This window comes from Denticeps clupeoides, chromosome 3, assembly GCF_900700375.1.
Source record: "Denticeps clupeoides chromosome 3, fDenClu1.1, whole genome shotgun sequence".
In the NCBI taxonomy this organism is placed as follows: domain Eukaryota; kingdom Metazoa; phylum Chordata; class Actinopteri; order Clupeiformes; family Denticipitidae; genus Denticeps; species Denticeps clupeoides.
In genome coordinates, this window is record NC_041709.1 from 35,584,541 (window position 1) to 35,611,732 (window position 27,192).

The following is a 27,192-nucleotide window of genomic DNA, read 5'->3' on the forward strand; positions in this document are numbered from 1 at the left end:
AAGAAATGCAGCATTACAGGCGGGTGGCAGGCTGGGAAAATCAAATCTGCCACGCCCGTGACATGCAGCCAAACCGAATACCTATAAAACCTATGAAAAGCTCTATACTTATACTAAAAATTATAACATAATATTAGTGTTAAATTTAAGATTGAAAGATTCAATTGTCCAGAGGTGTCCAATCTCAAAACATATCTGTTTTCTCTGGCTTTTTGCTAAAGTCCTTCACTTCACATTGACGCAGTGTCAATCATAAAGTCCAGTTTATCACAGAGTCCCCCTGTTATACAAAGTTAAATTCACCCTAGTTAGGCTGTCCTAGTTAGTGTACCGGGCCACTGTAGCACCAATATACCACTATAACCACATATTTCAGTATCGGTCGTACAGTGCAACCGTCTGCCGCTGCTTCTGTTTGTTTTTATCTGAGACACGGAATCAAGCGTCCAGACTACTGGCAGACCCCAGTAAAGAGACCAGCAAATAAATCCTGGTTCCTGACAACTGCTTTACAAGGACAAAACATGAAACAAACCAGAGGGTCACCACAGCCACCACCACCGTTACAACTACAGCTTCAGGGATCTTCAAATGGACCAGTAACATCATTATGGACATGTAATCTAGACCATGACACTGAATACATCCTGGACTTCTCCAACCCTACAACCGTAGGACTTATTATTATATCATCCCCAACTCTACCCTGGAAGGGGGTCCCTCTCTCTATCACTCCTTCCCAACGTTTCTTCCTTTCTTTTTTCTTTCTCCTAGAGTTTTTTTTTTGTGTGGAGTTTTTCCTTGTGTGCAGAAGGGTCAAGTGTGGGGGGTGTCAACTGTAGGGCCTGTCAAAGCCCATTGAGACATACTGTATGTGATTTTGGGCTATATAAGAAATAAATGTTGTTGTGTGAATCTTTGCTGTTCTCACGATTCGATTTGACTATTTGCATTTACATTTACAGCATTTACCAGACGCCCTTATCCAGAGCGAATTACAGTCAGTAGTTACAGGGACAGTCCCCCCCTGGAGACAATCAGGGTTAAGTGTCTTGCTCAGGGACATGTTGGTAGTAAGTGGGGTTTGAACCCGGGTCTTCTGGTTCATAGGCGAGTGTGTTACCTGCTAGGCTACTACCACCCTGCAATGAGCAGAAAAAATGTCGATGTTCAGTCTGCGCTCACCGGACGCCACGAACGGCAGAAAAACGTCCGGTTCGGGCGTCCGTGGTGTCAGGTGAGCGCAGACTGAATGCGGCACCCACCGCGCTCGCCGCCAGGCTCGATCTTCTTTTTTAAAAATCGGCGAGTCGAGCCGTCGTGGCGACTGCAAAATGATTTGCAATTCAGTGATTCGTTATTCTGTTTATTATTAAAAAATGTAAATTAAAGTATTACATCAGCACTCACATCAATTACATCAGCACTACTGGGGCAGTGGTGGCCTAGCGGTTAAAGAAGCAGCCCCGTAATCAGAAGGTTGCCGGTTCGAATCCCGATCCGCCAAGGTACCACTGAGGTGCCACTGAGCAAAGCGCCGTCCCCACACACTGCTCCCCGGGCGCCTGTCATGGTGCCCACTGCTCACTCAAGGGTGATGGGTTAAATGCAGAGGACACGTTTCACCATGTGCTGCGCTGCTGTGTTTCACAATGACAACCACTTTGTACATTGAATTGCCAGGTGCAACATGTGATATCAAATTTCATGCTCAGACTGAATATTGAATTGCTATTTGAATTTTTGTGCTTAATATCTTCCATACTGATTTACAGTAGACGTGAACTTCCTCTTTGTATTGCTGTATAATAGAAACAAAATTAAAGTAAATTAAAAAATAACAACAGGAAGGTGTGCTGAAGAGCTTAATGTGCAAGATTCATGGTGGTCAGGATATTTCAAACCGTCACGGTCACCGTAACAGAGAACAGCAGAAGATCCCCACACACTGGTCCCCGGGCGCCTGTCATGGTGACCACTGAGGTCCCCTTGACAAAGGTACCATTCCCACACACTGGTCCCCGGGCGCCTGTCATGGTGCCCACTGAGGTCCCCTTGATGAAGGTCCCGTCCCCACACACTGGTCCCCGGGCGTGAAGATGTCTGCAGGTTGGTGAGCACCCAGGCGTATGACCAGACCAGATGTCACCCTGATGTCTCCGTGGGAAGGAGGGACCGCCACGGCGGCCTCGTATGAAAGCTCAGTACAATTCTTCTTCTTCCTCCGTTTGTGGCGCCCCCTGGAGGGATGCCGTATGTACTGCCTGTACTGCGTATGGCACAAGGCGGCCCCGCAGGCCTGACGGTGTAGCTCGTAGCCTGTGATGGTCTGAAGCCCCTGCCCCTTTGAAGGTGTGAAGTGACTGTGGACCTTCTCTGCATTCGTTTGCCCAGTGACACGCTGCTGTACGACCAGCCGGAAGGCACGAGTCCCGGGTTCTGCTTACTTACTTTTTAGAGAATTCATCCTGGTAGATGGCAGCAGACGTTCATCACGAGGATCTCGGCACATTCATCCTTCCTTCAGTTATATGAAGCGTGTGCTGAAAAACACCATGATGGTTCCATGGTGTCAACTGGCCTCCAAACATCCAATATATAGTAAGACAGGAGAGTCCAGGTCCATGACTTCATTTATGCCCCTGTTATATCTTCAAATTGTGTTGTCCCCCCTGCAACCAAATGGCCTGAAGGACAACAAATGGCCTGATGTGCCCAGACATAACACACTCGCCTATATACCAGAAGACCCGGGTTCAAATCCCACTTACTACCATTGTGTCTCTGAGCAAGACACTTAACCCTAAGTGTCTCCAGGGTGACTGTCCCTGTAACTACTGACTGTAAGTCGCTCTGGATAAGGGTGTCTGGTAAACGCTGTAAAATGTAAATGTAAATGGGGAGGAGAACCATTGTAACCCAACCTACTAGCATCGTGTCCCTGAGCAGGACATATAACCCTGAGTGTCTCCAGGGGGACTGGCACTACTGCTCTGGATAATGGCGCCTGATGCTGTTGACATCCGGTGAGAATTCCACGTCAATATATGGTTACCTGGTTTAATTGGCTATTTTACCTGCTGTAGGTGTATTACTGGAATGCTGGAATTTACCAGCATGGATGAGTCTTTCCATTAAGCAAAGTAAAGGACAGTTGTATTAGGTTTGTGAATTAGGTTGGTGGTTGTCCAATGAGAAAAAAATACGTGTCCATTATGATGTTACTGGTCCATTTGAAGATCCCTGAAGCTGTAGTTGTAATGGTGGTGGTGGCTGTGGTGACCCTCTGGTTCGTTTAGCAGTTGTCAGGAACCAGGATTTATCTGCTGGATTTATCTGCTGGTCTCTTCACTGGAGTCTGCCAGTAGTCTGTACGCTTGATTCAGTATCTCAGAGAGAAGCAGATGGTACTGAAATATGTGGTTATGGTGGTATATTGGTGCTACAGTGGGGGACAGCCTAACTAGGACAGCCTAACTAGGGTGAATTTAACACTGTCTGTGCTTAACAGGGGGACTGTGTGATTAAAAAAAAAAAAAGGGAAGTGATTGTCATTGTGATACACAGCAGCACAGCACACGGTGCACACAGTGAAATTTGTCCTCTGTATTTAACCATCCCCCTTGGTGACAGGCGGGGGGGAGCAGTGTGTGGGGACGGTGCTTTGCTCAGTGGCACCTCAGTGGTACCTTGGCGGATCGGGATTCGAACCGGCAACCTTCTGATTACAGGGCCGCTTTCTTAACCGCTAGGACACCACTGCTCCTCTAAAATAAGTCCTTCGAGACGGAATTGAACCAGCGACCTAAGGATTACAAGCAGTACAACTACAGTCCTCCTTGTAATCCTTACGTCGCTGGTTCAATTCCGGCTCGAAGGACTTATTTTAGAGGGGACTTAATAATTGACGCTGTGTCTAGGACTTTAACAGAAGACCAGAGAAAACAGATGTGTTTTCAGCTCAGATTTAAGAACAACGCTGTGCACAAGTTCTCATTGAGACAAGCGGTCCCGGGATGAGACGAAGGGTTTACTGCACACAGCCACCGATCAATTAAGGAGCAAATTTCAAAAGTTTATTGTGATTTTTACACAGCTTCACAAGTCAGCAATAATATCATAAAATAATACAACAACGAAGACAACAATCACAGTCAGACACGTGTCCCTGAAGTCGCATACGTCCCTGCTTTCTAATCAGTTCATTTGTCCATTTAAAGCCCCGTGGCGGTGACAGAAGGGGAGGGGACAGCAAGTATTGTAGTTGTATTGTAGGTGATCACCATGATATAAAATTTGACGGAAGCATGTGACCTCAGGGACCGTGTCCGTGTCCGCGTCCTACTCTCTGTGCCATTTCAAATTCCTTCCAGAATACCAACGCAGCGCCATGTCTTCTCTCCTCAATCACACATCATCTGAGTAACGGGACCTCGGCACCGTGAATAAAAAGGACGAATAGTTCCACAGGATCATGCACGGGACGCGTCCCGTGTTCCCCGCGGCCCGGCGACGTCCCCCCGGCTACTGCCACGCCAGCAGCGACATGACGACCAGGCAGGGAGCGGCCAGCAGGCTCGTCCTGGCGGTCCCCGCCGAGTTGACGGCTGGAAGAGGAAATAAGGGTCACAGTGCGGAGGAAGGGGGACATGTCCACGTCACCTTATCACCCTTCTCCTTCTCTTTTAAACCAACATGCAAATATCGCAACTATTCCCGGCCAACGCAGCTCTGCTGTGTGTAATATTTGGTTATGTTTGCGATATTGGCATATTGGTTCGTTGTATATTTGCAATATTGAGGTCTGTACAGTCGCTAAAGCGCTTCACTGCGTATCGTACCGTGTACGATGGTGTACGTGACTAATAAAATTCAAATTTGAATTGTGGAAACTGGACTCACCGATCCCGTTCACGAAGGTGATGGGCAGGGTGGCGGTCAGGTTCTTCGCTGCGTTGCTGATGACGCTGTAGATGCTGGTGATGTTGGGGACGGTGACGTTGGCCCCGAATGCCGCACTCGTGTTGTGGACGATCGAGCCTGAGCTGAAACAAACAAGCAGATTTGTCACCAGGGGTGGTGGTAGCCTAGCAGGTAACACGGTCCCCTATTAACCAGAAGACCCGGGTTCAAACCCCACTTACTACCATCATGTCCCTGAGCAGGACACTTAACCCTGAGTGTCTCCAGGGGGGGGGACTGTCCCTGTCACTACTGACTATGAACCAGAAGACCCAGGTTCAAACCCCACTTACTACCATCGTGTCCCTGAGCAGGACACTTAACCCTGAGTGTCTCCAGGGGGGGACTGTCCCTGTAATTGCTGGGTGGTAGTAGCCTAGCGGGTAACACGCTCCCCTATTAACCAGAAGACCCGGGTTCAAACCCCACTTACTACCATCATGTCCCTGAGCAGGACACTTAACCCTGAGTGTCTCCAGGGGGGGGGACAGTCCCTGTAACTACTTACTATGAACCAGAAGACCCAGGTTCAAACCCCACTTACTACCATCATGTCCCTGAGCAGGACACTTAACCCTGAGTGTCTCCAGGGGGGGGGACTGTCCCTGTCACTACTGACTATGAACCAGAAGACCCAGGTTCAAACCCCACTTACTACCATCGTGTCCCTGAGCAGGACACTTAACCCTGAGTGTCTCCAGGGGGGGACTGTCCCTGTAATTGCTGGGTGGTAGTAGCCTAGCGGGTAACACGCTCCCCTATTAACCAGAAGACCCGGGTTCAAACCCCACTTACTACCATCATGTCCCTGAGCAGGACACTTAACCCTGAGTGTCTCCAGGGGGGGGGGCAGTCCCTGTAACTACTTACTATGAACCAGAAGACCCAGGTTCAAACCCCACTTACTACCATCATGTCCCTGAGCAGGACACTTAACCCTGAGTGTCTCCAGGGGGGGGGACTGTCCCTGTCACTACTGACTATGAACCAGAAGACCCAGGTTCAAACCCCACTTACTACCATCGTGTCCCTGAGCAGGACACTTAACCCTGAGTGTCTCCAGGGGGGGACTGTCCCTGTAATTGCTGGGTGGTAGTAGCCTAGCGGGTAACACGCTCCCCTATTAACCAGAAGACTCAGGTTGAAATCCCACTTACTACCATCGTGTCCCTGAGCAGGACACTTTACCCTGAGTGTCTCCAGGGGGGACTGTCCCTGTAACTACTTACTATGAACCAGAAGACCCAGGTTCAAACCCCACTTACTACCATCGTGTCCCTGAGCAGGACACTTTACCCTGAGTAAATGCTGTTCACTTTGTCCCCCGCATGTCCACCAACCTGCAGCTGACCAGGGTCAGGCTGTTGAAGCTCGGGAAGGCGGAGCGGATGAACGGTTCGAGCTGCTTGATCTTGATGGACCGATTCTGGAAAGCGGCTGAGCTGGAGTTTAACAGGTCGGTGGTGAAGTTCTCGTTGGTGGTGAAGACAATGTTTGGTATGATTTGCGGAGCACCTAAACAAGCAGACAAACGAGAGCTTTCAGATCTCCAGGAAACAAGGGTTCTGTTAAACGTATCATGTATGAGGCTTGTACGAGCATCTTTACGGGGAACCCGCAGGACACTGTGCCGTGGGATATGAACTCACTGGACGTCGTCGATTGGACAGTAGAAGTAGAAGCAGCAGAGGGAGTCGTCTGGATGGTAGTTTGGGCAGAAGTTTGGTTAGCAGCTGAGCCAGTAGTCTGGATGGCAGCTGGGGCAGAAGTCTGGTTAGATGTTGAATTCGATGGTGGAGCAGTCATGGTAGAATTATCAGCTGATATCAGTTGTGCTGTGGAGGTCACAAATCACGGATGGTCAAAAAGTGCAGAAATATAGTCCTGACCTAAAATGTCATGGCAACGCTGTGAAACCACAATAAAGCACCACAAAGCTGTATTATTAATAAAATGAGTTGTAAATAAAAAATGACTATTACACAAGAGTAAACACACTCGCCTATGAACCAGAAGACCCAGGTTCAAATCCCACTCACTGCCTTTGTGTCCCTGAGCAAGACACTTAACCCTGAGGGTCTCCAGGGGACTGTCCCTGTAACTACTGACTGTAAGTCGCTCTGGATAAGGACGTCTGGTAAATGCTCTAAATGTAAATGGAAGCCTATCACACCCAGTTCTTGACCGACAGGTTGGGAGTAAATCTATCTGGGACAGTTAGTGAAGACCTGATAAGTTCTTCTTAATAGTGATGTGCCCTGAGAAATGTTGGATAGCAGAATATTAATATTTTTAATGGATGGGTAACATCAAAAGTAGTGGTGCCTAGGTGGACAAAATGTGTCCTGTAAACCCCCACCTGTGTCTTCTCCTACAGAGAGACTGAAAGGACACATTCCTCTTATTAACAAGGGACCAAAACTATTCATCCCCTGCAAAGGAACAGAACAGTCATGGTGGCAAATAGTCTTTAAAAATAAACTACTACTACCAATGATGATGATGATGATGATGATAAAGTCGATTAATCAACTCACCTGATAAAATTGTCAGAGTTAGCGCCCAAATCCATGTTGGTAAAGCCATCTTGACCTAATGACCAAATGACAAAATGCTGGCCTCCTTTGTGACTCCTGCTTTAAATAGTGTGTGCTCCTCCCCGATCCCTCGCTTCTCCTCCTCTTTCTTTGTCCTCAACGAATTCAGTTTCGGTTTAAGACTGCACTGGTATGTCTGCACCGGCAGGCTTTCCTCATCCGCCCATCATCTGGATGTTTTCGCTCAGTGGTTCCCAACCTGGGGGGGGGGCTGAGGTTATTAAAAAAATATTGCATTAATAAAAATCCAATAGGATCATCAAAACACTATATTATCCTGCAGGCTCTATGTAGACATTTTTATTTTCTGTTTTTTTTTTGTTTTTTACCAGTTTATTCTTGGACAGAAGTCACGGGGGCTTCAGGGAACCACTGTGCTAGCTGACCTGTTCCGGCCCCCACGCTGACCTTCTAAACTCGGGTCTGGCTTGGGATACACGATATGATATGCAGTGAAATGCCTTATAGTGTTTTAGTGTATAGTGTTTTTTAGTACGAATATGACATTGCCATACCAGACCGGTGAGAGGACAGATACACGCGTCTGGGTGCAAATAATAATCGCATGATTAATATGGACATGATCCCATATTTACACTATTTACACCATATTTAAAACGAAGGACCATGAGGTGTAGCGCGGACTTCCTGGTGTATACGCTATTTACTCGACATCTTTCTTGTCTAACAGACAGTCATTTCTTTCAGCATTTCACAGATGCCTTCGGTGACGATGGACCAGGCTCAGATTACTGCTTCCTTCTTCACTGAAATGTAAATGTTATTAAACCTGATGGTTCCCACTTCCCTGTTCAATCAGTCCTGAACTTTTAAACGAAATGTTAGAGTTTTTCTCGTCGATCTGAATATGACCTATACGTGCCAATAAGTTGTATTATTATTTTAATCATTTTAAAGGTGGTAGTAGCCTAGTGGGTAAGACACTCGCCTGTGAACCAGAAGACCCGGGTTCAAATCCCACTTACTACCATCGTGTCCCTGAGCAAGACACTTAACCTTAAGTTGCTCCAGGGAGACTGTCCCTGTAAATACTGATTGTAAGTCGCTCTGGATAAGGGCGTCTGATAAATGCTGTAAATGTAAATGTAAATGTAAAACCACTCCCCCAACACTGTAAGCTGCTGGCCAGTTGGGACTGACTCACATCACCAATTTCTTATAGATTCATTCTCTAAAATATCAGATGGCTCCGCACTTATCAATCCACCCAACTGGTTCAGTCCTTAGTAACCTCACGACTGGACTACTGTAACTCCCTTCTAGCTGGTCTACCACTATGTACCATCCGACCTCTACAACTAATACAAAATGCAGCAGCACGACTGATCTTCAACCTTCCCAAGTTCTCCACACCGCCCCTCTGCTACGTTCCCTCCACCGGCTCCCAGTAGCTGCACGCATCAGGTTCAAAATACTGATGCTGGCCTACAAAGCCAAACATGGAGTAGCACCATCCTACCTCACAGCCCTTATTACACCTCACACTGCACCTCGTATACTCCGAGCCTCCTGTACTGCTCGCCTGGTCCCTCCATCTCTGAAGGTAAAAGGAAGACGCTTATCTAGACTCTTCTCCGTCTTGGCCCCTCGGTGGTGGAATGAACTTCCCCTCAAGGTCAGAACATCTCAGTCACTGAGCACCTTCACACGGCAGCTCAAGAACTTCCTCTTTAGAGAATATTTAGATGAACTTGGAACCTTCTTCTTGTCTGACTTCTGTATAGAAACTAGAACAGAGTGAATAAAAAGATTGTATTCATAGTTGGGGGTCCTAGTGAACCAGAACTGACCACTTCATCCATGGTGACATGGAAGAACGTTCTGGATAAGGGTGTCCAAATGGCACAAATGTAAAAGTAAGTGCAAGAAACGGCTGCCGTGCCGAGGTGTAAAGAAGAGGATGACGCTCGCTGAGGCACATGATGTCTGTTTCTGAGAGGTTGTTCCGGGTGGTTTTCTGTTTTCTGCATGCCAAAAATACCTCCCTGTTTACACATTTCCAGCCTTCTTACGGCGTGTACCGTCACATTTCGTGGTGTGTCCTTCAACAGCGCCAAAACACAGGTTCCGGAACCTTCTCGGCCCGTCTGCAGCTGCTAGAGTGGAGGATGCGCTGCTCTGGCTCCTAGGTCATTCATCATTTCTTCAAGACATTTTTACATGACATTACATTTACATTTACAGCATTTACCAGATGCCCTTATCCAGAGCGAATTACCATCAGTAGTTACAGGGACAGTCCCCCCCTGGAGACACTCAGGGTTAAGTGTCTTGCTCAGGGACACGATGGTAGTAGATGGGATTTGAACCTGGGTCTTCTGGTTCATAGGTGAGTGTGTTACCCACTAGGCTACTATCACCCCCATAGACATGACCCATAATTCTCAGCCGTTAAAGGACCTTCACTGAACTCATTACACTTATAATCTATTAATAAAGTATTCATAAACGATTATAAAGTATTATAGTGTACTGGTGGTCTGACATGTCATTTTGCTCTGGCCCTCTGTCCTTCACGTCGCTTTTCCAGGACTGAGGTCCTGCTGGTGGGATGCACCTCCCATCACCTGAGGCCGAACATCTACCGAACCTCAACTCATGATCGCTCGTCTCTTCGAGCTCTCGCCTCCAGACTGTTCCCAACCGGAACAGTGGAGGACATCATGGGGTGAAATGAAGCTGTTGGGTGTGCAGTAATAAATGATAATGTGCGTATGAAGGTAGCAGGAAGCGCTGGAGGAAAACCCGCTCAGTCGCATGCCACTGGAGTCTAAATGCCGCCGGGTTACTGTAATCCGAGTTTCCTGATGCCCAGGTTTTCTCCCTCAAGGTACCAGCACCTCATTCTCTTATGTATTTATTAGCTGCATATCTGTTCATCTTCTGGGTGGAATAACTACCATGCATCTTTAACAATAATCAAAAATATATATCCATACACGCGCTTAAAGATGGGTCCTTTAGATGGTGATGATGACTGACAGCAACGCTGGGAACAACGGGAGAATTGGAGGATGGTCTCCTGGGGTGGTTTCCAAACATCTGCTGACATCTGCTTCATGAACAACGGTCAGATGAGACAAAGATTGAGCTGAGATGAAGGCGAGGAGACCTTCAAGCCCAAAACTGTGGTGGAGGCAGTTCTAACCTCAACTGGATCCAATTCAATACCCGCATTTAAAACACGTTCACGTTTAATACCAGAAAATACGTGATTTGTCAGGGGTGACCAGTTCGTCATACACATGCCCTCCACCGACCTTCCTCCTCGTTTTTGGTGCACTTGACTTGTGATGCGTTTCTTTTTTGTGTCTCGCTTGGACTCGTGTGATATCTGCCAGAACTATTATAGAACTATGGTGAAATGGCCAAAGATCGGGACTGAGACCTGATGTGGTCCAGGTGGGGATGCATGTCTACCAACTCCACAGATGAAGATATAAAGTGTTCTTTCTTATAAAACATGCTGAGAACCCGCCAGGAAGATGATGCGGTCAGGTGACGTCGGTTCGGTGACATTGATGGAAGGTGGAATGAGCAGGAAGTCACATGAGTTTCACGCGTCTGATCGTTATTCATCGATGACACCAGGCGGGCCTGTTGTTCAGGCTTCATGTCCTACAGCGCATGGAACCCGTTCCTCAGTCGCCGGGACGACGCGAACTCAAAATATAATCCGACAGGACGGCGGTGTAAATTCGGGGACCGTCGAGCAAGAAAAACGGCGGGCAGAAAAACAGGAAGGACCAGGCGGTCACAAGGCTGCACACTGTTCTTCTGTCCCAGAAGCGGCGAGAGAAAAGACTGCTATTACTATACTATCAGTGGCGGATTACAGGGTTGGTCTGTAGAGGTGAAGAACTCCTCCGCATAACTTGATGAAACCCGGTCGTATTGGGTCGTTCCACGCAGTGTCACATGTTTTACTAAAACGCATGGGTGTACGGTTACGTGGTCCTGTGGTGCAATTCCTGATGAGCCACTTCAGAGGCCTTGTTGAACAAGATTTCGGGGCTGAGAGGTCTTGTTCTGAGCAGGATTAGGAGCTGCTTTCTTTACAAATAGAGGACTATTGTTTTGTCCATTAGAATAACATCATGGTACCATTATTTGCATTCAAACCCCTTTTACGTTGGTCTTCTCATGAAAGACAAGGACATTTCTAAATGACACAAAACTTTACTATAACAGGGTCACCTACTTAAGGTTTTGCAAGAAAATGTCGTGCTTTCCTTCTAGAAACCTTTCTTGCATGCAGATTTATTTGCATGGACGTGGGGACCGGCTGTGACCCAGCGTACGTGACGTGACGGCCCCGCCCTCCAGGGCAGAGACAGCCTGAGGAGCTGGAAGATCCATCAGGAAACTGGTAGGTTGCCAGTCAGCCAGTGACCAGACAGGAACTGGGCAGGAATGAGTGGAATGTTTCAGCCTCGTGCGCCTGGAGTTTCGACTCCACTTCGCATCATAAATTCTACCCATTTACATTCTCATTTACGGCATTTTCCAGAGCGACTTACAACCAGTAGTTACAGGGACAGTCCCCCCCCTGCTCAGGGACACAATGGTAGTAAGTGGGATTTGAACCTGGGTCTTCTGGTTCATAGGTGAGTGTGTTACCCCACTAGGCCACTACCACCCTATGGAGCAATTTCATTGTTCCTTCCTTTCATTGCAACTTTAAAGCCATCAGATTGATAGCTGGAAATCTCTGAATAGGGACGTTGAGGCGTTGAAGTTGTGTGAAGAACCAGCTGAAGGTAGAATGAGAAGAAGAAGATGTTGGTTTTGATTCTGTGGCTGAAACATGCTTGCTGCTTGCTTCCATTTCACTTCTCTTTTAATCAGAAATGCCCGTAATGGAAATATGCTGTAAAACAAACCCGACCGGAGTTGCGCTGACACTGCCGGTATTCCTGTGGTTTGGACAGATTTTGTTGGCATGAGAATGGTCCGGGATGTCTTGACTGTCATTTTTGTCACTTCACCACACCTTGTGTGCCCACAGGTATGCATGAGAACCTGACTTACACATAGAACTGGAGCCTTTATGTCACGAGACAGATCAGGTAGTGATCCAGCACCTCCTCAACTGTAAAAAACAGCATCAGAGTTCAGTCTCGACAGAACCTCAGAATCTACAGAACGTCTGAGAGAGAGGAGAAATAAGAAAAGGGTGTTTGTTGGTGAAGGACAGGGAGCGAACAGCGACCATCTGCTTCCGTATCTGCTTAAACAAACCAAAAAAGAAATGGCAACAAACACCTTCTGTATAAATGACAGTAAATAATGACAATTAAACATTATTTAACAGCTTCTCCAGACAATGTCCATCAGTGTCATAGACATTTATCTTAATGTCCAGGACATGGCAGGATTAGATATCTTGGATTTTCACCACACTGCTAAGTAAAACACAATATTGTAATAAATGTGTTATTTAACCTCATCAAAGCTAGGGCCCCGCCCCCGGGGGCAGCACATGTATTAATACCCATAAACATATCGCCTTATCGTCAAAACTACCCGAACAAAACACGATTCCTACGCCATGTGCATAAACGAAATATGTCCTACAGTGAATAAATTCAAAATTAATTGCCAGCTCAATACGCAGTGTTAAACACTGCCACACCCCCCAAAATGGCAAATCATTACCATAGTCCAGCCTTCATGCCCGCCCCTCATTCAAGATTCAAGTTCGGTTTATTGTCAGTACTACAGTATACACAGTATAACGTGTATTAAAATAATGTTTCACACAGACCCCCCCATAGTACAATCATAAAATAAAAATATATATATGAATATACACACTAAACTAAACTATACTAATTAAAACTAGAAGTTAAGTATCTCGGCGCAGTGTCTCCAACGCGTCTTCATCAGGCTCGATTAGATGGTGGTTTTCAAGGTCGAGACGTTGTAGGTGACTGTAGTGGAGTTTGTCCTTTACACAACACTAAAGACAAACATGGTGAGGACCCGGTGTGGCCGCCGCCGTCTTGGTTCCTATAGTCATTTTATTCTTTTGCTTGGTGAACGGCGTTGATGACGTTATTTCTGCGATTCTATAGGCTAAAGGTGTGGACCATTCAACTGGTTCATATCACAGGGAACATGTTTGGTGCAGGTTTATTATGAGGATTATTACTGACTTACTTGAGGAATGTTGAGTCCACAGCCTCACTCAGATGGCCAAATCACTTCCAGGAGAGTTGTGGTTTAGAATTTTATATATATTTAGTAGTAAAATGAAGATGAGGAGCGATTCTTCTGCGTTGGTCATATATATATACACACACATACTGCAATGTTGTCCTGAATGCAGCATTACGAGTAAGATGGAGGTCACATCAATCAAATGAGGTCAGAGTCACTGCTGCTGGTCTTCAGTACCTCCACAACGTCAAAGTTCTGTGGGAGGGGCTGAGTGGAGTTGTAGAGTGGAGTGGAATATCAGCTTCACCTCCATCTCCAAATCATCCATTCTGGAGCTTTTCAGCCTGAAGACGGACAACAGATTGCATGAACTTTTTTTTTATACTGCCCGTATGAAAAAGATTTAAGAAATCTATCTAAATAATTACCCAAAGGCTGGTGGTGGCTGGAGTGGTGGCTTGAGTGGTGGTGGCTGGAGCGCTGGTGGCTGGAATGGTGGCTGGAGTGGTGGCTTGAGTGGTGGTGGCTGGAGCGCTGGTGGCTGGAGTGGTGGCTTAGGTGGTGGTGGCTGGAGTGGTGGTGGCTGGAGCGCTGGTGGCTGGAATGGTGGCTGGAGTGGTGGCTTGAGTGGTGGTGGCTGGAGCGCTGGTGGCTGGAGTGGTGGCTTAGGTGGTGGTGGCTGGAGTGGTGGTGGCTGGAGCGCTGGTGGCTTGAATGGTGGCTGGAGTGGTGGCTTGAGTGGTGGTGGCTGGAGGGGTGGTGGCTGGTGCGCTGGTGGCTGGAATGGTGGCTGGAGTGGTGGCTTGAGTGGTGGTGGCTGGAGCGCTGGTGGCTGGAGTGGTGGCTTGAGTGGTGGTGGCTGGAGGGGTGGTGGCTGGAGCGCTGGTGGCTGGAATGGTAGCTGGAGTGGTGGCTTGAGTGGTGGTGGCTGGAGTGGTGGTGGCTGGAGCGCTGGTGGCTGGAATGGTGGCTGGAGTGGTGGTGGCTGGAGTGGTGGTGGCTGGAGCGCTGGTGGCTGGAATGGTGGCTGGAGTGGTGGCTTGAGTGGTGGTGGCTGGAGCGCTGGTGGCTTGAATGGTGGCTGGAGTGGTGGCTTGAGTGGTGGTGGCAGGAATGGTGGCTGGAGTGGTGGCTTGAGTGGTGGTGGCAGGAATGGTGGCTGGAGTGGTGGCTTGAGTGGTGGTGGCAGGAATGGTGGCTGGAGTGGTGGCTTGAGTGGTGGTGGCTGGAGTGGTGGTGGCTGGAGCGCTGGTGGCTGGAATGGTGGCTGGAGTGGTGGTGGCTGGAGTGGTGGTGGCTGGAGCGCTGGTGGCTGGAATGGTGGCTGGAGTGGTGGCTTGAGTGGTGGTGGCTGGAGCGCTGGTGGCTTGAATGGTGGCTGGAGTGGTGGCTTGAGTGGTGGTGGCTGGAGCGCTGGTGGCTGGTGTGGTGGCTGGAGTGCTGGTGGCTGGAATGGTGGTGGCTGGAGCGCTGGTGGCTGGAATGGTGGTGGCTGGAGCGCTGGTGGCTGGAATGGTGGCTGGAGTGGTGGCTTGAGTGGTGGTGGCTGGAGCGCTGGTGGCTGGAATGGTGGCTGGAGTGGTGGCTTGAGTGGTGGTGGCTGGAGCGCTGGTGGCTGGAGTGGTGGCTTGAGTGGTGGTGGCTGGAGGGGTGGTGGCTGGAGCGCTGGTGGCTGGAATGGTGGCTGGAGTGGTGGCTTGAGTGGTGGTGGCTTGAGGGGTGGTGGCTGGAGCGCTGGTGGCTGGAATGGTGGCTGGAGTGGTGGCTTGAGTGGTGGTGGCTGGAGTGGTGGTGGCTGGAGTGCTGGTGGCTGGAATGGTGGTGGCTTGAGTGGTGGTGGCTGGAATGGTGGCTGGAGTGGTGGCTTGAGTGGTGGTGGCTGGAGGGGTGGTGGCTGGAGTGGTGGCTGGAGTGGTGGTGGCTGGTGTGGTGGCTGGAGCGCTGGTGGCTGGAATGGTGGCTGGAGTGGTGGCTTGAGTGGTGGTGGCTGGAGTGGTGGTGGCTGGAGCGCTGGTGGCTGGAGTGGTGGCTTGAGTGGTGGTGGCTGGTGTGAACGTGGCCTTAACTATCACCTCACTGACGTATTTCAAAACGTAATGTGAAGTCATGTAGTGAAATTGATGGGCTGCATCATGATGAATCGATAATCGGTGCATTGATATCGCATCAGGCCTTTCCATCTACACGTGTCCCTGATGAAGGTCAGCAGCGTCTGCCTCGTTCGGCATCATCTAAAGCCACAACCAGTGGCCTAGCGGCTAAGGAAGTGGACCTGTAATGGGAAGGTTGCTGGTTAGATTCCCTGAGGTGCCACTGAGCAGGGTGCACTGCTCCCCGGGCGCCTGTCAGGGCTGCCCACCGCTAGTAGAGGAAATAATAATAATCCATTTATAATAAATTGTTCTTATTACTATGATGATGATGATGATGATGCAGATTTTGGACTGATCGCATGGACAACTGGATGCTGGTAGAAGTTGTGCATTGAGGTTGAACTGAATTAAGGGGTTCAGTTCATCAGGCAACCCACAAAACAAATATGCATCGATTTGAAATATATTGAAAGAAACACGCTATAAGGCTTTTAAAATCATTTATGATTTTAAAAATGGTTCACAATACTTTCTATTTGCTAATTTTGCTGTACATAATTTATCAAACACAATGCATGATTATAGTTATCATATTAATCTATAGTTGCATTGGTTTATTCCAATAACTTATAACCTGTAATACTCAGCAGTTAGAGTTTATTTAGTAGTAAAATGAAGATGAGGAGCGATTCTTTTGCGTTGGTCACATGTTACAACTGTAGAAGATTTCACCTGGAGCGTCGCCTTCAGCATCTAGCCACTAGGTGGCAACACAGTCTGCCCCGCCCACTGTCTCTCAGTCTCATTTAACAATTTCCGGCCTTAATCTTCTTGTGAATTGAAAGTGAAGTGATTGTCATTGTGAGACACTGCAGCACAGCACACGGTGAAACGTGTCCTCTGTATTTAACCATCACCCTTGGTGAGCAGTGGGAACCATGACAGGGGAGCAGTGTGTGGGGACGGGACCTTCATCAAGGGGACCTAAATCATCTTTTTGTCATTGCAACAAGTACAACGGAATTAGAGGCTCAGGCAACTAATTTAAAGGTGAAAACTTTCTGGGCAGTAAACCGTGGGCAGCGGTGGCCTATCAGGTAAAGAATTGGACTCGTAATTGGAAGGTTTCTGGTTCGAATTCCTGAGGTAAACGCTTGCAGAATGTAAGAAACAGATTTTTTGTTCATTAAAAACCAATTTCAATGCTGGCCTCACTTGTGTATATATGTAATGTAATATATAATGTATATTTTGCCCAGTCATGTAATCTGTATGAACTTTGTGTATGTAGGATATATACCTGGACGATGTTAATTAAAAACTCACCCTGAAGACATCCCGCCTCCTTCCTTCAGCCCTCCTCCCTCACTCAGGGTCTTGTAGTAAGTGGTGTTTGAACCTGGGACTTTGTGGCCTTCTGGTTTCTGGTTTTAAATGTGAAGAGAAGAGAGAAACAGCCCTCCACCTTGACTTTATTCCTATGGTTTCAGGTGTAAGTGGGGTATGTGCTCGGCAGGGTGGAACTTCTGACCTTACAGCGTCTGATGATGTCTGCTCATATCTCCCACGCCTACGGCGCTGTGCGTGTGTTTACCTAATTCCGTGTGGGTTGGTGGCTGGAGGTCAGGTGTGGAGGTCACGCTGCTCCCCGGGCGCCCGTCCTGGTGCCCACTGCTCACCAAGGGTGATGGTTAAATGCAGAGGACACGTTTCACCCTGTCGCAGCGTGCTGTGCTGCAGTGTCTCACAATGACAATCACGTCACTTTCATTACTGAAGATGAATCTGATCACTGTGTGTGCTGTTTTTGTCACCATTTCCTTACAAATCGGCTGGGTTCACCTTATCCTGTGTTCATCGTCCCGAGTGCTGGTTTGTCTTTACTGACATTTTTAGCGCCTTTTTGACTTTTTATTGATCGTCCTGGATTCTGGTTTTGTTTGGATGATTTCAGCTGGATCATGCATAATAACTTACACATAAAAAACATATTTGTTGGATTCATTTATTCATTTCCTGTTCAGGTAAAGACTGCTTGGCACTTTGATCCCAGAACATATTGAAACTGGCCACACCTCTTCATTACTGAAACTCTGTCTTTTCTGAGTCGTAGTATTGACTTCAGGGCTCGATGGTCACAACTCATCTTTGCTGCTGGTGTTTGTGGACTTTTTACCAGATTCATCCAACACCTGCAAGGGAGCAGAGCACAGAACCGAACCGTGAATAATACGGATTTTCATTCCCAAACCTCAATAAAACGGCATTATTATAAACGCGTTTACTTTATCATCACTTTTCTCTTCTTCCTCATCGTCATCATCATCATCTTCATCCTCAGACATCTCCTCTTCTGGCAGCACTCCCCCGTTGTCCAGGAATTTTGAAAATGACTCCAGATCCCTGTTCCCATTGTAATCTACCACCTAAAAAAATGTCAAAATTCTGACTTTTTTGCATCTAAGAGGATATTTCTTATACGTAATATATGATATCATATTAGAGGAGGTGCTCAAGGAACTATTCAGTGCCAGAACCACCAGGCCTGTTTGATGGCCACGCCTGGCCCATGTACATTAAACATAAGGACATCATGGATGTCCTTTCTCTCTCTCTATATATATATATATAATTTTTTTTTTTTTTTTACTAATGCACTGAAGAACCCATATGAACATAACGTTTATTTGCACCTGTTATGGGTTGTGGCTACTGGTTCACTCTTCCACTGTTTTTACTACAGAAAATGCATTTTTTAATACCTAGTTTTCTACCTAGTTTCCATTAAATAATTTTGGATTTATCCCCAAAGAACTCCTAAAACCCTTTATTATGAATATGGACTTATTGAAATTAAATTCATGATATGGGATGGATATTGATCTCTTCTTTTCAGGATTTTTCCGGTCCGTTCTGTGCATAGTGTGCATGTTTGTGGTGACTTTGCCGATGTGTCGCACCTTCCTTTCTGTCCCGGCGGGAAAGTACTTTATAGTGGGGTATCCCGACACGCCCACTGACTCCACCTCGTTGGCCGTGGCGTCCATGTTGGCGATGATGATGTCGTCGCGGCCTTTATATTTCTCGGCCAGCTCCTCCCACACGGGCGCCAGCTCCTGACAGTGACCGCACCACGGAGCATCTGCCAGAGGAGACCCCAGAGGACGTGCTTTACAGCCCATCATGCACTGTGCTTTACGGTACCTGCGCGGGTGCGGCTTGGACCTACAGAACTCCACCAACACATTCCTGGCTTCGTCGAAGACAACGGCGTCGAAGTTTTTTCCGACCAGGACCTTGACCGGGGTCTTGTCCCAGTCCTCGGGAATCGGCTGACTCATCAAGTGAGGCTGAAGAGAAGCTTTTTTTAAAATGATTTCTCTATTGTTGTTGTGTTGAGGAATACCCGTGACCTCTGACCTTAATGGAGCCATCCAGCACGCCTTGGCACAGGGCTCGCGTCGTCTCCGCGGTGATAGCCGTCCCGGCCTCCGCGGCGTATTTCTTTAGGCTGTCGGTGTCAATGAGACGCAGAGCTGGAGCGTCGCTTTCCGACAGGCCGAAGTAGTTGAGCACGTGAGACACGGCGCCCGTGATGTCGATGGTAATAAACATCACCTGAACACACACACACACACACACACACACACTCATATCACTCATCAGTCAGAATGCAGGGAATTCACTCCTCTTCCGCTGAATTGGGCTCCACGCAAGTACTTCATTATTAATATGGACCAAATAGAAACCAAACTGATTCCACGTGATCGTGCCGCAGTGCCCCTGGCCACCAGGTGGCACCACATCACAGCTGCAGGTCCCTTCAACGTCCCTAACCCGGAGTAGACAAGATGGATCAGTACGGGGACGCTCCTCGTTTCTACGTCTACGTTTAACTGTGTGTACATGATTACATTTACATTTACGCCATTTACCAGACGGCCCGTATCCAGAGCGACTTACAACGTGCTTCCATGTCACCATGGATGAAGTGGTCAGTTCAGGTTCACTAGGACCCCCAACTATGAACACAATCTTTTATTCACTCTGTTCTAGTTTCTATACAGAAGTATAAGCCCGACCATCACAGGACAGAACTTAAATGATATTTACATTTCCAGCATTTACCAGACGCCCTTATCCAGAGCGACTTACAATCAGTAGTTACAGGGACAGTCCCCCCCTGGAGACACTCAGGGTTAAGTGTCTTGCTCAGGGACACGATGGTAGTAAGTGGGGTTTTAACCTGGGTCTTCTGGTTCATAGTAAGTAGTTACAGGGACAGTCCCCCCCTGGAGACACTCAGGGTTAAGTGTCTTGCTCATGGACATGATGGTAGTAAGTGGGGTTTGAACCTGGGTCTTCTGGTTCACAGGCGAGTGTGTTACCCGCTAGGCTACTAGCACCCACCAGTATATAAAATTCCACTTTTGAACTTATTTGTTATTCATTATTATTAACCAGTTTAATAACAGTTTTAACTGTTTCTTTTCATAATGAAAAGTATATTTCATCTTCACAGCTCACCTTGCCTTTGAACTCGCTGGCGACAGCCTGATAATGGCTGACCAGGGCTTTGTGGGAGTCCAGGGTGCCGTTGAGGAAGAAGAGGAGGTGTTTGTGCACCTTCGAGTTAAATATCTTGTCCGCGTTCTACAGGGCGAGAAGGTAAAGCTGGTGGTCAGGTGGAGGTGTGAAGGAGGTTTAACGTTGGTGGTCAGGTGGAGGTGTGAAGGAGGTTTAACGTTGGTGGTCAGGTGGAGGTGTGAAGGAGGTTTAACGTTGGTGGTCAGGTGGAGGTGTGAAGGAGGTTTAACGTTGGTGGTCAGGTGGAGGTGTGAAGGAGGTTTAACGTTGGTGGTCAGGTGGAGGTGTGAAGGAGGTTTAACGTTGGTGGTCAGGTGGAGGTGTGAAGGAGGTTTAACGTTGGTGGTCAGGTGGAGGTGTGAAGGAGGTTTAACGTTGGTGGTCAGGTGGAGGTGTGAAGGAGGTTTAACGTTGGTGGTCAGGTGGAGGTGTGAAGGAGGTTTAACGTTGGTGGTCAGGTGGAGGTGTGAAGGAGGTTTAACGTTGGTGGTCAGGTGGAGGTGTGAAGGAGGTTTAAGGTTGGTGGTCAGGTGGAGGTGTGAAGGAGGTTTAAGGTTGGTGGTCAGGTGGAGGTGTGAAGGAGGTTTAAGGTTGGTGGTCAGGTGGAGGTGTGAAGGAGGTTTAAGGTTGGTGCTGGTGGTGGTGGTATAGCAGGCATGTGAGGTGGTGTTGTGTGGTGTTACCTCTTCACTGAACGTGATGACCAGCTCCAGGCTGTTGTTCTGAATGAAGCTGATCAGAATGTCAATGTCCAGCTTCTCCTCGATGAGCAGGTCTGTTCGTTTTTCATCAAACTTCAACACACATTTTATTTTAGCACCATCAACATCAGTATCCGGTTTTTCTGCATAACCTCATTAGCTGTGTATGGTGTGTGTGTGTATGCGTGTGTGTGTGTGTGTGTGTGTGTGTGTGTAAGTGTGTGTGTGTATGGTGTGTGTATGTGTGTGTGTGTGTGTCTGTGTAAGTGTGCATGTGTGTGTGTGTGTGTGTATGATGTGTGTATGTGTGTGTGCGTGTGTGTGTGTTTGTGTAAGTGTGTATGGTGTGTGTGTGTGTGTGTGTATGTGTGTGTGTGTGTGTGTGTATGGTGTGTGTATGTGTGTGTGCGTGTGTGTGTTTGTGTAAGTGTGTATGGTGTGTGTGTGTGTGTGTGTGTGTGTGTGTGTGTGTAACCGTGTGTATGTGTGTGTGTGTGTGTATGGTGTGTGTATGTGTGTGTGCGTGTGTGTGTGTTTGTGTAAGTGTGTATGGTGTGTGTGTGTGGTGTGTGTGTGTGTGTGTGTGTGTGTGTGTGTATGTGTGTGTGTGTTTGTGTATGGTGTGTGTATGTGTGTGTGCGTGTGTGTGTGTTTTGTGTAAGTGTGTATGGTGTGTGTGTGTGCGTGTGTGTGTGTATGTGTGTGTGTATGTGTGTGTGTGTGTGTCTATGGTGTGTATGTGTGTGTGCGTGTGTGTTTGTGTAAGTGTGTAAGTGTGTGTGTGTGTGTGTGTAAGTGTGTATGGTGTGTGTATGTGTGTGTGTTTGTGTGTGTGTGTGTGTCTTCTGACCGTTTTAAACAGCACCACCGTGTCCTTCTCCAGTTGGTACTCTGTAAAGAGTTCAGCGCTGCTGCTGATGCCGAAGACGACGTCCTCCATGTTCAGAGCCACTTCATAGAAACTCTTCACGTCGTCCCCGTCCAGAGACTAAAGGACACGTTTACAGTATATATACAAACGGGAGCCATAAGAAGAGTGTACGAAGCCATTTACACACACACACACACACACACACGCACACCTACATGACTACATCACATCTTGTAGATCTTTCACAACGTCACGTGTCTACCAGAACGGAGGTCATGGAACAGTAAACCCCTTCTACACGTCCCACCTGAGACACCTGGTCCAGGGCTAGCAACATCTGGCCCATCTTCTCAGAAGGCATCTCCGCAGCCTGGCTTCATGATTTGAACATGTTTAATTGGTTCCATGATTTCTATGCCACCATTTTCTGTAAAATATTCCGTCTGATGTTTTTATAGCGTCGCACCCGCCGCGCGTACGAAGACATTTAGAACGTTTAGAACGTCAAATCTGCCCGTAAACGCTGGAATAAACGTGCAATTTGGCTCGTTTGGTTGTCCTCAGACGTACAGTGAAGAAGCCCACCACCACCAGGTTGTGGGCGCTGATGAGTTCCTCTACGTTCTCCCTGTCCTGCAGCAGGACGGCACTGGGACCCGTCCGTCTGTCCAGCCACTGGAGGACACCCTTTACAGTGCGCTTCCCTGCACACACACACACACACAGGTTACGCAATGGACATTCACACACACACACACACACACAGGTTACGCAATATACATTCACACACACACACACACACACACTACAAACACACACACACACACAGGTTACGCAGTGGACATTCTCACACACACTACACACACACACACCACACATAGGTTACCCAGTGGACATTCACACACGCACACACACACACACACAGGTTACGCAATGGACATTCACACACTCACACACACACACACACAGGTTACGCAGTGGACATTCTCACACACACTACACACACACACACCACACATAGGTTACCCAGTGGACATTCACACACACACACACACACACCTGTGAAATCTGCGGCGTTCCCGCGCTCCCCCTTGGTGAAGAACTTGAGGGTGGGGAAACTGGTGACGCCGAACTCCTCGGCCAGGTCCTTCTCCTCCACGGCGTCCACCTTGGCGAGCCGCACCGGGGACGGGCGTCCCCGCAGCGCGGCCGCCGCCTCCGAGTACACCGGCTCGAAGCGCTGGCAGTGGCCGCACCAGGGCGCGTCTGTGGGGGACAGCCACCGTTTGACCTCTGACCTGGGGTGCTGGCTCCCTCTAGTGGCCGACCAGCGTCACTCTAACAGGTTCAATGTGATGAAACCTTTTTTTTTTTCTACTTTCTACTTTACTTTACACATTTGCACACCTTCACCTACCTGTTACACACATTTTATGTTTTATATTAAAGACATAAAAGTGTAATATTTGGTTATGTTTGCTGTATTTGCATATTGGTTCACTGTATATTTGCAATATTTGCAGTACTGTGGTCTGTACAGTCGCTAAAGCATTTCACCGCATATCGTACCGTGTACGACTGTGTACGTGACTAATAAAGTTTGAATTTGTTCTGTTTTTCCGTCTTAGTCTGTGCTTGTTTGTTCTAGCCGAGATTTTGTACGTTTCAACACAGATTTGCTGCTGCTGCTGAGGACACGTCCATCCGTCCTCGTGAAATTAACATTCCAAATCTCTGTAAAACCTGTCCACTCACAGAACTCCACCAGGAGGGACGGGTTCTCCTCCAGCGCGCGTGCGAAGTTGACGCCGTGCAGAACCAGGACGCCCTCCTCCTCCGTCACTTCTTCCGTCTTCACCTTCGTCTCCTTCTCCTCACCCTCCTCCGTCCCGCTCTCCTGCTCTTCCCCCGTGCCGTGGACCGGACGCGGCGGCAGGACGCCAGCGCACAGCGCGAGGGCGGCGAGGACCAGGGCCTGGCGGGGACGCATGGTGCTGCCGGCCTTCGTGTGAGAACGGGACAGCTGCCCTCGCGCTGATAAGGGCGTGCGAGGGGTGACGGGTCTCCTTCCTACTGGTGCGTCTCGCCGAAGAGGAAAACTCCCATCATGCAAATCTGCATCGGCTCTGACGCAGCATGTGGCCGACTGGAGACGCTCCGTCCAACTTTCACCCAAATTTACACCAGCCAACAGGTGCTAGTAGCCCGGCGGGTAACACACGCACCTATAAACCAGAAGACCCGGGTTCAAACCCCACTTACTACCATCATGTCCCTGAGCAGGACACTTAACCCTGAGTGTCTCCAGGGGGAGCATGTGTCCCTGTAACTACTTACCATGAACCAGAAGACCCAGGTTCAAACCCCACTTACTATCATCATGTCCCTGAGCAGGACACTTAACCCTGAGTGTCTCCAGGGGGAGCATGTGTCCCTGTAACTACTTACCATGAACCAGAAGACCCAGGTTCAAACCCCACTTACTACCATCATGTCCCTGAGCAGGACACTTAACCCTGAGTGTCTCCAGGGGGAGCATGTGTCCCTGTAACTACTTACCATGAACCAGAAGACCCAGGTTCAAACCCCACTTACTACCATTGTGTCCCCATGCAAAATGAGTCCCAAACTCTGGAGTTCCTCTGGAACTTGTTCCAAAAAGTGGACCAACTGGAGAAGTTTGGATCAAAGTGGACTTGGGTTTCCTTCAGGTGAGCTTCAGCTCAGATGGGGGCTCAACCTTTGTTCTGTCCACACCGTCATTCATCTGGGTGGCTTCCACGTGGAACAACATGTCTAGTTTAACTACACACCAGAAACAGAACATTTACAACCGAACACCCCAAAAACGACCTCGAGAGTCTCGGAGGTCTCAGTTTGGTTTGTTCCAAAATAGAACAGTGGTAGAACAGGGCTAGTAGCCTAGTGTAGGGTGGTAGTAGCCTAGTGTAGGGTGGTAGTGGCCTAGTGTAGGGTGGTAGTAGCCTAGTGTAGGGTGGTAGGGGTCTAGTGTAGGGTGGTAGTGGCCTAGTGTAGGGTGGTAGTAACTTAGTGTAGGGTGGTAGGGGCCTAGTGTGGGGTGGTAGGGGCCTAGTGTAGGGTGGTAGTAGCCTAGTGTAGGGTGGTAGGGGCCTAGTGTGGGGTGGTAGGGGCCTAGTGTAGGGTGGTAGTAGCCTAGTGTAGGGTGGTAGGGGTCTAGTGTAGGGTGGTAGTGGCCTAGTGTAGGGTGGTAGGGGCCTAGTGTGGGGTGGTAGGGGCCTAGTGTAGGGTGGTAGGGGTCTAGTGTAGGGTGGTAGTGGCCTAGTGTAGGGTGGTAGGGGCCTAGTGTGGGGTGGTAGGGGCCTAGTGTAGGGTGGTAGGGGTCTAGTGTAGGGTGGTAGTGGCCTAGTGTAGGGTGGTAGTAGCCTAGTGTAGGGTGGTAGGGGCCTAGTGTGGGGTGGTAGGGGCCTAGTGTAGGGTGGAAGGGGCCTAGTGTGGGGTGGTAGGGGCCTAGTGTAGGGTGGTAGGGGCCTAGTGTAGGGTGGTAGGGGTCTAGTGTAGGGTGGTAGTAGCCTAGTGTAGGGTGGTAGGGGTCTAGTGTAGGGTGGTAGTAGCCTAGTGTAGGGTGGTAGTGGCCTAGTGTAGGGTGGTAGTAGCCTAGTGTAGGGTGGTAGGGGCCTAGTGTGGGGTGGTAGGGGCCTAGTGTAGGGTGGTAGGGGCCTAGTGTAGGGTGGTAGGGGCCTAGTGTAGGGTGGTAGTAGCCTAGTGTAGGGTGGTAGGGGCCTAGTGTAGGGTGGTAGCGGCCTAGTGGGTAACACACTCGCCTATCAACCAGAAGACCCAGGTTCAAATCCCACTTACTACCATCGTGTCCCTGAGCAGGACACTTAACCCTGAGTGTCTCCTGGGGGGGACTGTCCCTCGGGACTGTCCCTCTGGACAAGGGTGTCTGGTAAATGCCAGAAATGTAAAGGTAAAAACACTTCAATCATGAAGATAAATTGGTAGTAGCCTAGTGGGTAACACACTCGCCTATGAACCAGAAGACCCGGGTTCGAATCCCACTTACTACCATTGTGTCCCGGAGCAAGACACTTAACCCTAAATTGCTCCAGGGAGACTGTCCCTGTAACTACTGATTGCAAGTCGCTCTGGATAAGGGCGTCTGATAAATGCTGTAAAATGTAAAAATGTAAATATAAGAAATACATGATGTTGATTCCTGTAGGGTGGTAGTAGCCTAGTGGGTAACACACTCGCCTATGAACCAGAAGACCCGGGTTCGAATCCCACTTACTACCATCGTGTCCCTGAGCAAGACACTTAACCCTGAGTGTCTCCAGGAAGACTGTCCCTGTAACTACTGATTGTAAGTCGCTCTGGATAAGGGCGTCTGGTAAATGCTGTAAATGTAAAATGTAAAAATAAGCTGCTCTTGTTATGAATTATGAAAAATTAAATGCACATGACAGGCAGGATTCGATAAATAACGATCTTTAATAAATGTTTTTTTTACGTAGTTTTATGGCAGCTGGTACTCGGCGTGTAGGTACTCGCTCTCGTTGTCCTTCTCCGTGGCCCAGTGGGCCAGCAGGTCGCTGAAGTCGGGGGTGCCGGAGGCACCAAGCATGCCCGCCGCGGCCCCGGGGTGGGGTTCAGTCCAGAAGCTGATTGGCAGGCGCCGCTGGCTCATGGGTAGGCCACGCCCCTTCCTGTGTTCTGCCTGGAAAAGTTCGGCCAGAGGGCCCAGGGTGTTAGGCTCCTCCTCTTTAGAGTGCGCTATCCTGACAAGGTCGTCGTAGTAACGCTGGCGTCCTCCACCTCCCGGGCACGGCTGCTCGGCGTAGATGTCGCAGCTGTCCGGCTCCTGGCTCCGCCCAAAGTAGCGCCGCACGTCGCTGCTAATGAGCTCAGCGAAGCGCAGCAGCCGGTTGGTTGATTCGTTGTGGGCGAGGGCGGAGTCAGAGCTCCAAAAGCCCTCCCTCTGCGTCGTGCCGTCCTCCTCGTCCCTCTCCTCGCCGTCCTCCTCGTCCCCTTGGCCTTTTTCCTCCAGCTCCTCTTCCTCGAGCTCCTCCTCTTCCTGTGCGGGCAGGAAGCACGGCTGCAGGGGCGTGACCAGGCCGAAGTCGCTCAGGGTTCTGATGACGCTCGCCGCCATCCTGCGCCGGCCGGCGGAGACAGAACGGCACGTTTAGAGGGACACTGGTTAAAAGGGCCGT

At 48.9% G+C, this 27,192-nt stretch overlaps 3 protein-coding genes across 10 annotated transcripts in view; all 3 read right to left on the reverse strand.

The window, feature by feature from the left end:
• The window catches only part of LOC114785606 (NACHT, LRR and PYD domains-containing protein 12-like), a 438,381-nt gene that overhangs the window by 144,735 nt on the left and 266,454 nt on the right, over positions 1-27,192 (reverse strand). The window lies entirely within an intron of this gene.
• On the reverse strand, positions 4,055-7,655 carry LOC114785863 (uncharacterized). The gene is made up of 5 exons (XM_028972506.1): positions 7,500-7,655; positions 6,612-6,797; positions 6,303-6,477; positions 4,903-5,045; positions 4,055-4,607 (listed from the first exon to the last, which is right to left on the reverse strand). Exons 1-5 carry the CDS (start codon positions 7,546-7,548, stop codon positions 4,525-4,527), a joined length of 636 nt encoding a protein of 211 aa, XP_028828339.1. The 5' UTR covers positions 7,549-7,655; the 3' UTR covers positions 4,055-4,524.
• Positions 17,784-23,984, reverse strand: pdia2 (protein disulfide isomerase family A, member 2). Its single transcript, XM_028974800.1, has 11 exons — positions 23,750-23,984; positions 23,054-23,260; positions 22,565-22,698; positions 21,974-22,111; positions 21,106-21,216; positions 20,363-20,488; positions 19,256-19,453; positions 19,065-19,185; positions 18,796-18,977; positions 18,121-18,261; positions 17,784-18,027 (listed from the first exon to the last, which is right to left on the reverse strand). Exons 1-11 carry the CDS (start codon positions 23,982-23,984, stop codon positions 17,971-17,973), a joined length of 1,650 nt encoding a protein of 549 aa, XP_028830633.1. The 3' UTR covers positions 17,784-17,970.

What these genes read in the sequence shown, in the direction of transcription:
- LOC114785863 (XM_028972506.1), bottom strand. Translation starts at nt 7,548, where the DNA reads ATGGCTTTACCAACATGGATTTGGGCGCTAACTCTGACAATTTTATCA. An exon ending in AACTCTGACAATTTTATCAG is followed by an intron (nt 6,798 to 7,499) that starts GTGAGTTGATTA and finishes TGACCTCCACAG; the next exon opens with CACAACTGATATCAGCTGAT. An exon ending in CTGACCCTGGTCAGCTGCAG is followed by an intron (nt 5,046 to 6,302) that starts GTTGGTGGACAT and finishes TGTTTGTTTCAG; the next exon opens with CTCAGGCTCGATCGTCCACA.
- pdia2 (XM_028974800.1), bottom strand. Translation starts at nt 23,984, where the DNA reads ATGCGTCCCCGCCAGGCCCTGGTCCTCGCCGCCCTCGCGCTGTGCGCT. An exon ending in GAACGCCGCAGATTTCACAG is followed by an intron (nt 22,699 to 23,053) that starts GTGTGTGTGTGT and finishes GTGTGTGTGCAG; the next exon opens with GGAAGCGCACTGTAAAGGGT. An exon ending in AAGAGAAAAGTGATGATAAA is followed by an intron (nt 18,028 to 18,120) that starts GTAAACGCGTTT and finishes GCTCCCTTGCAG; the next exon opens with GTGTTGGATGAATCTGGTAA.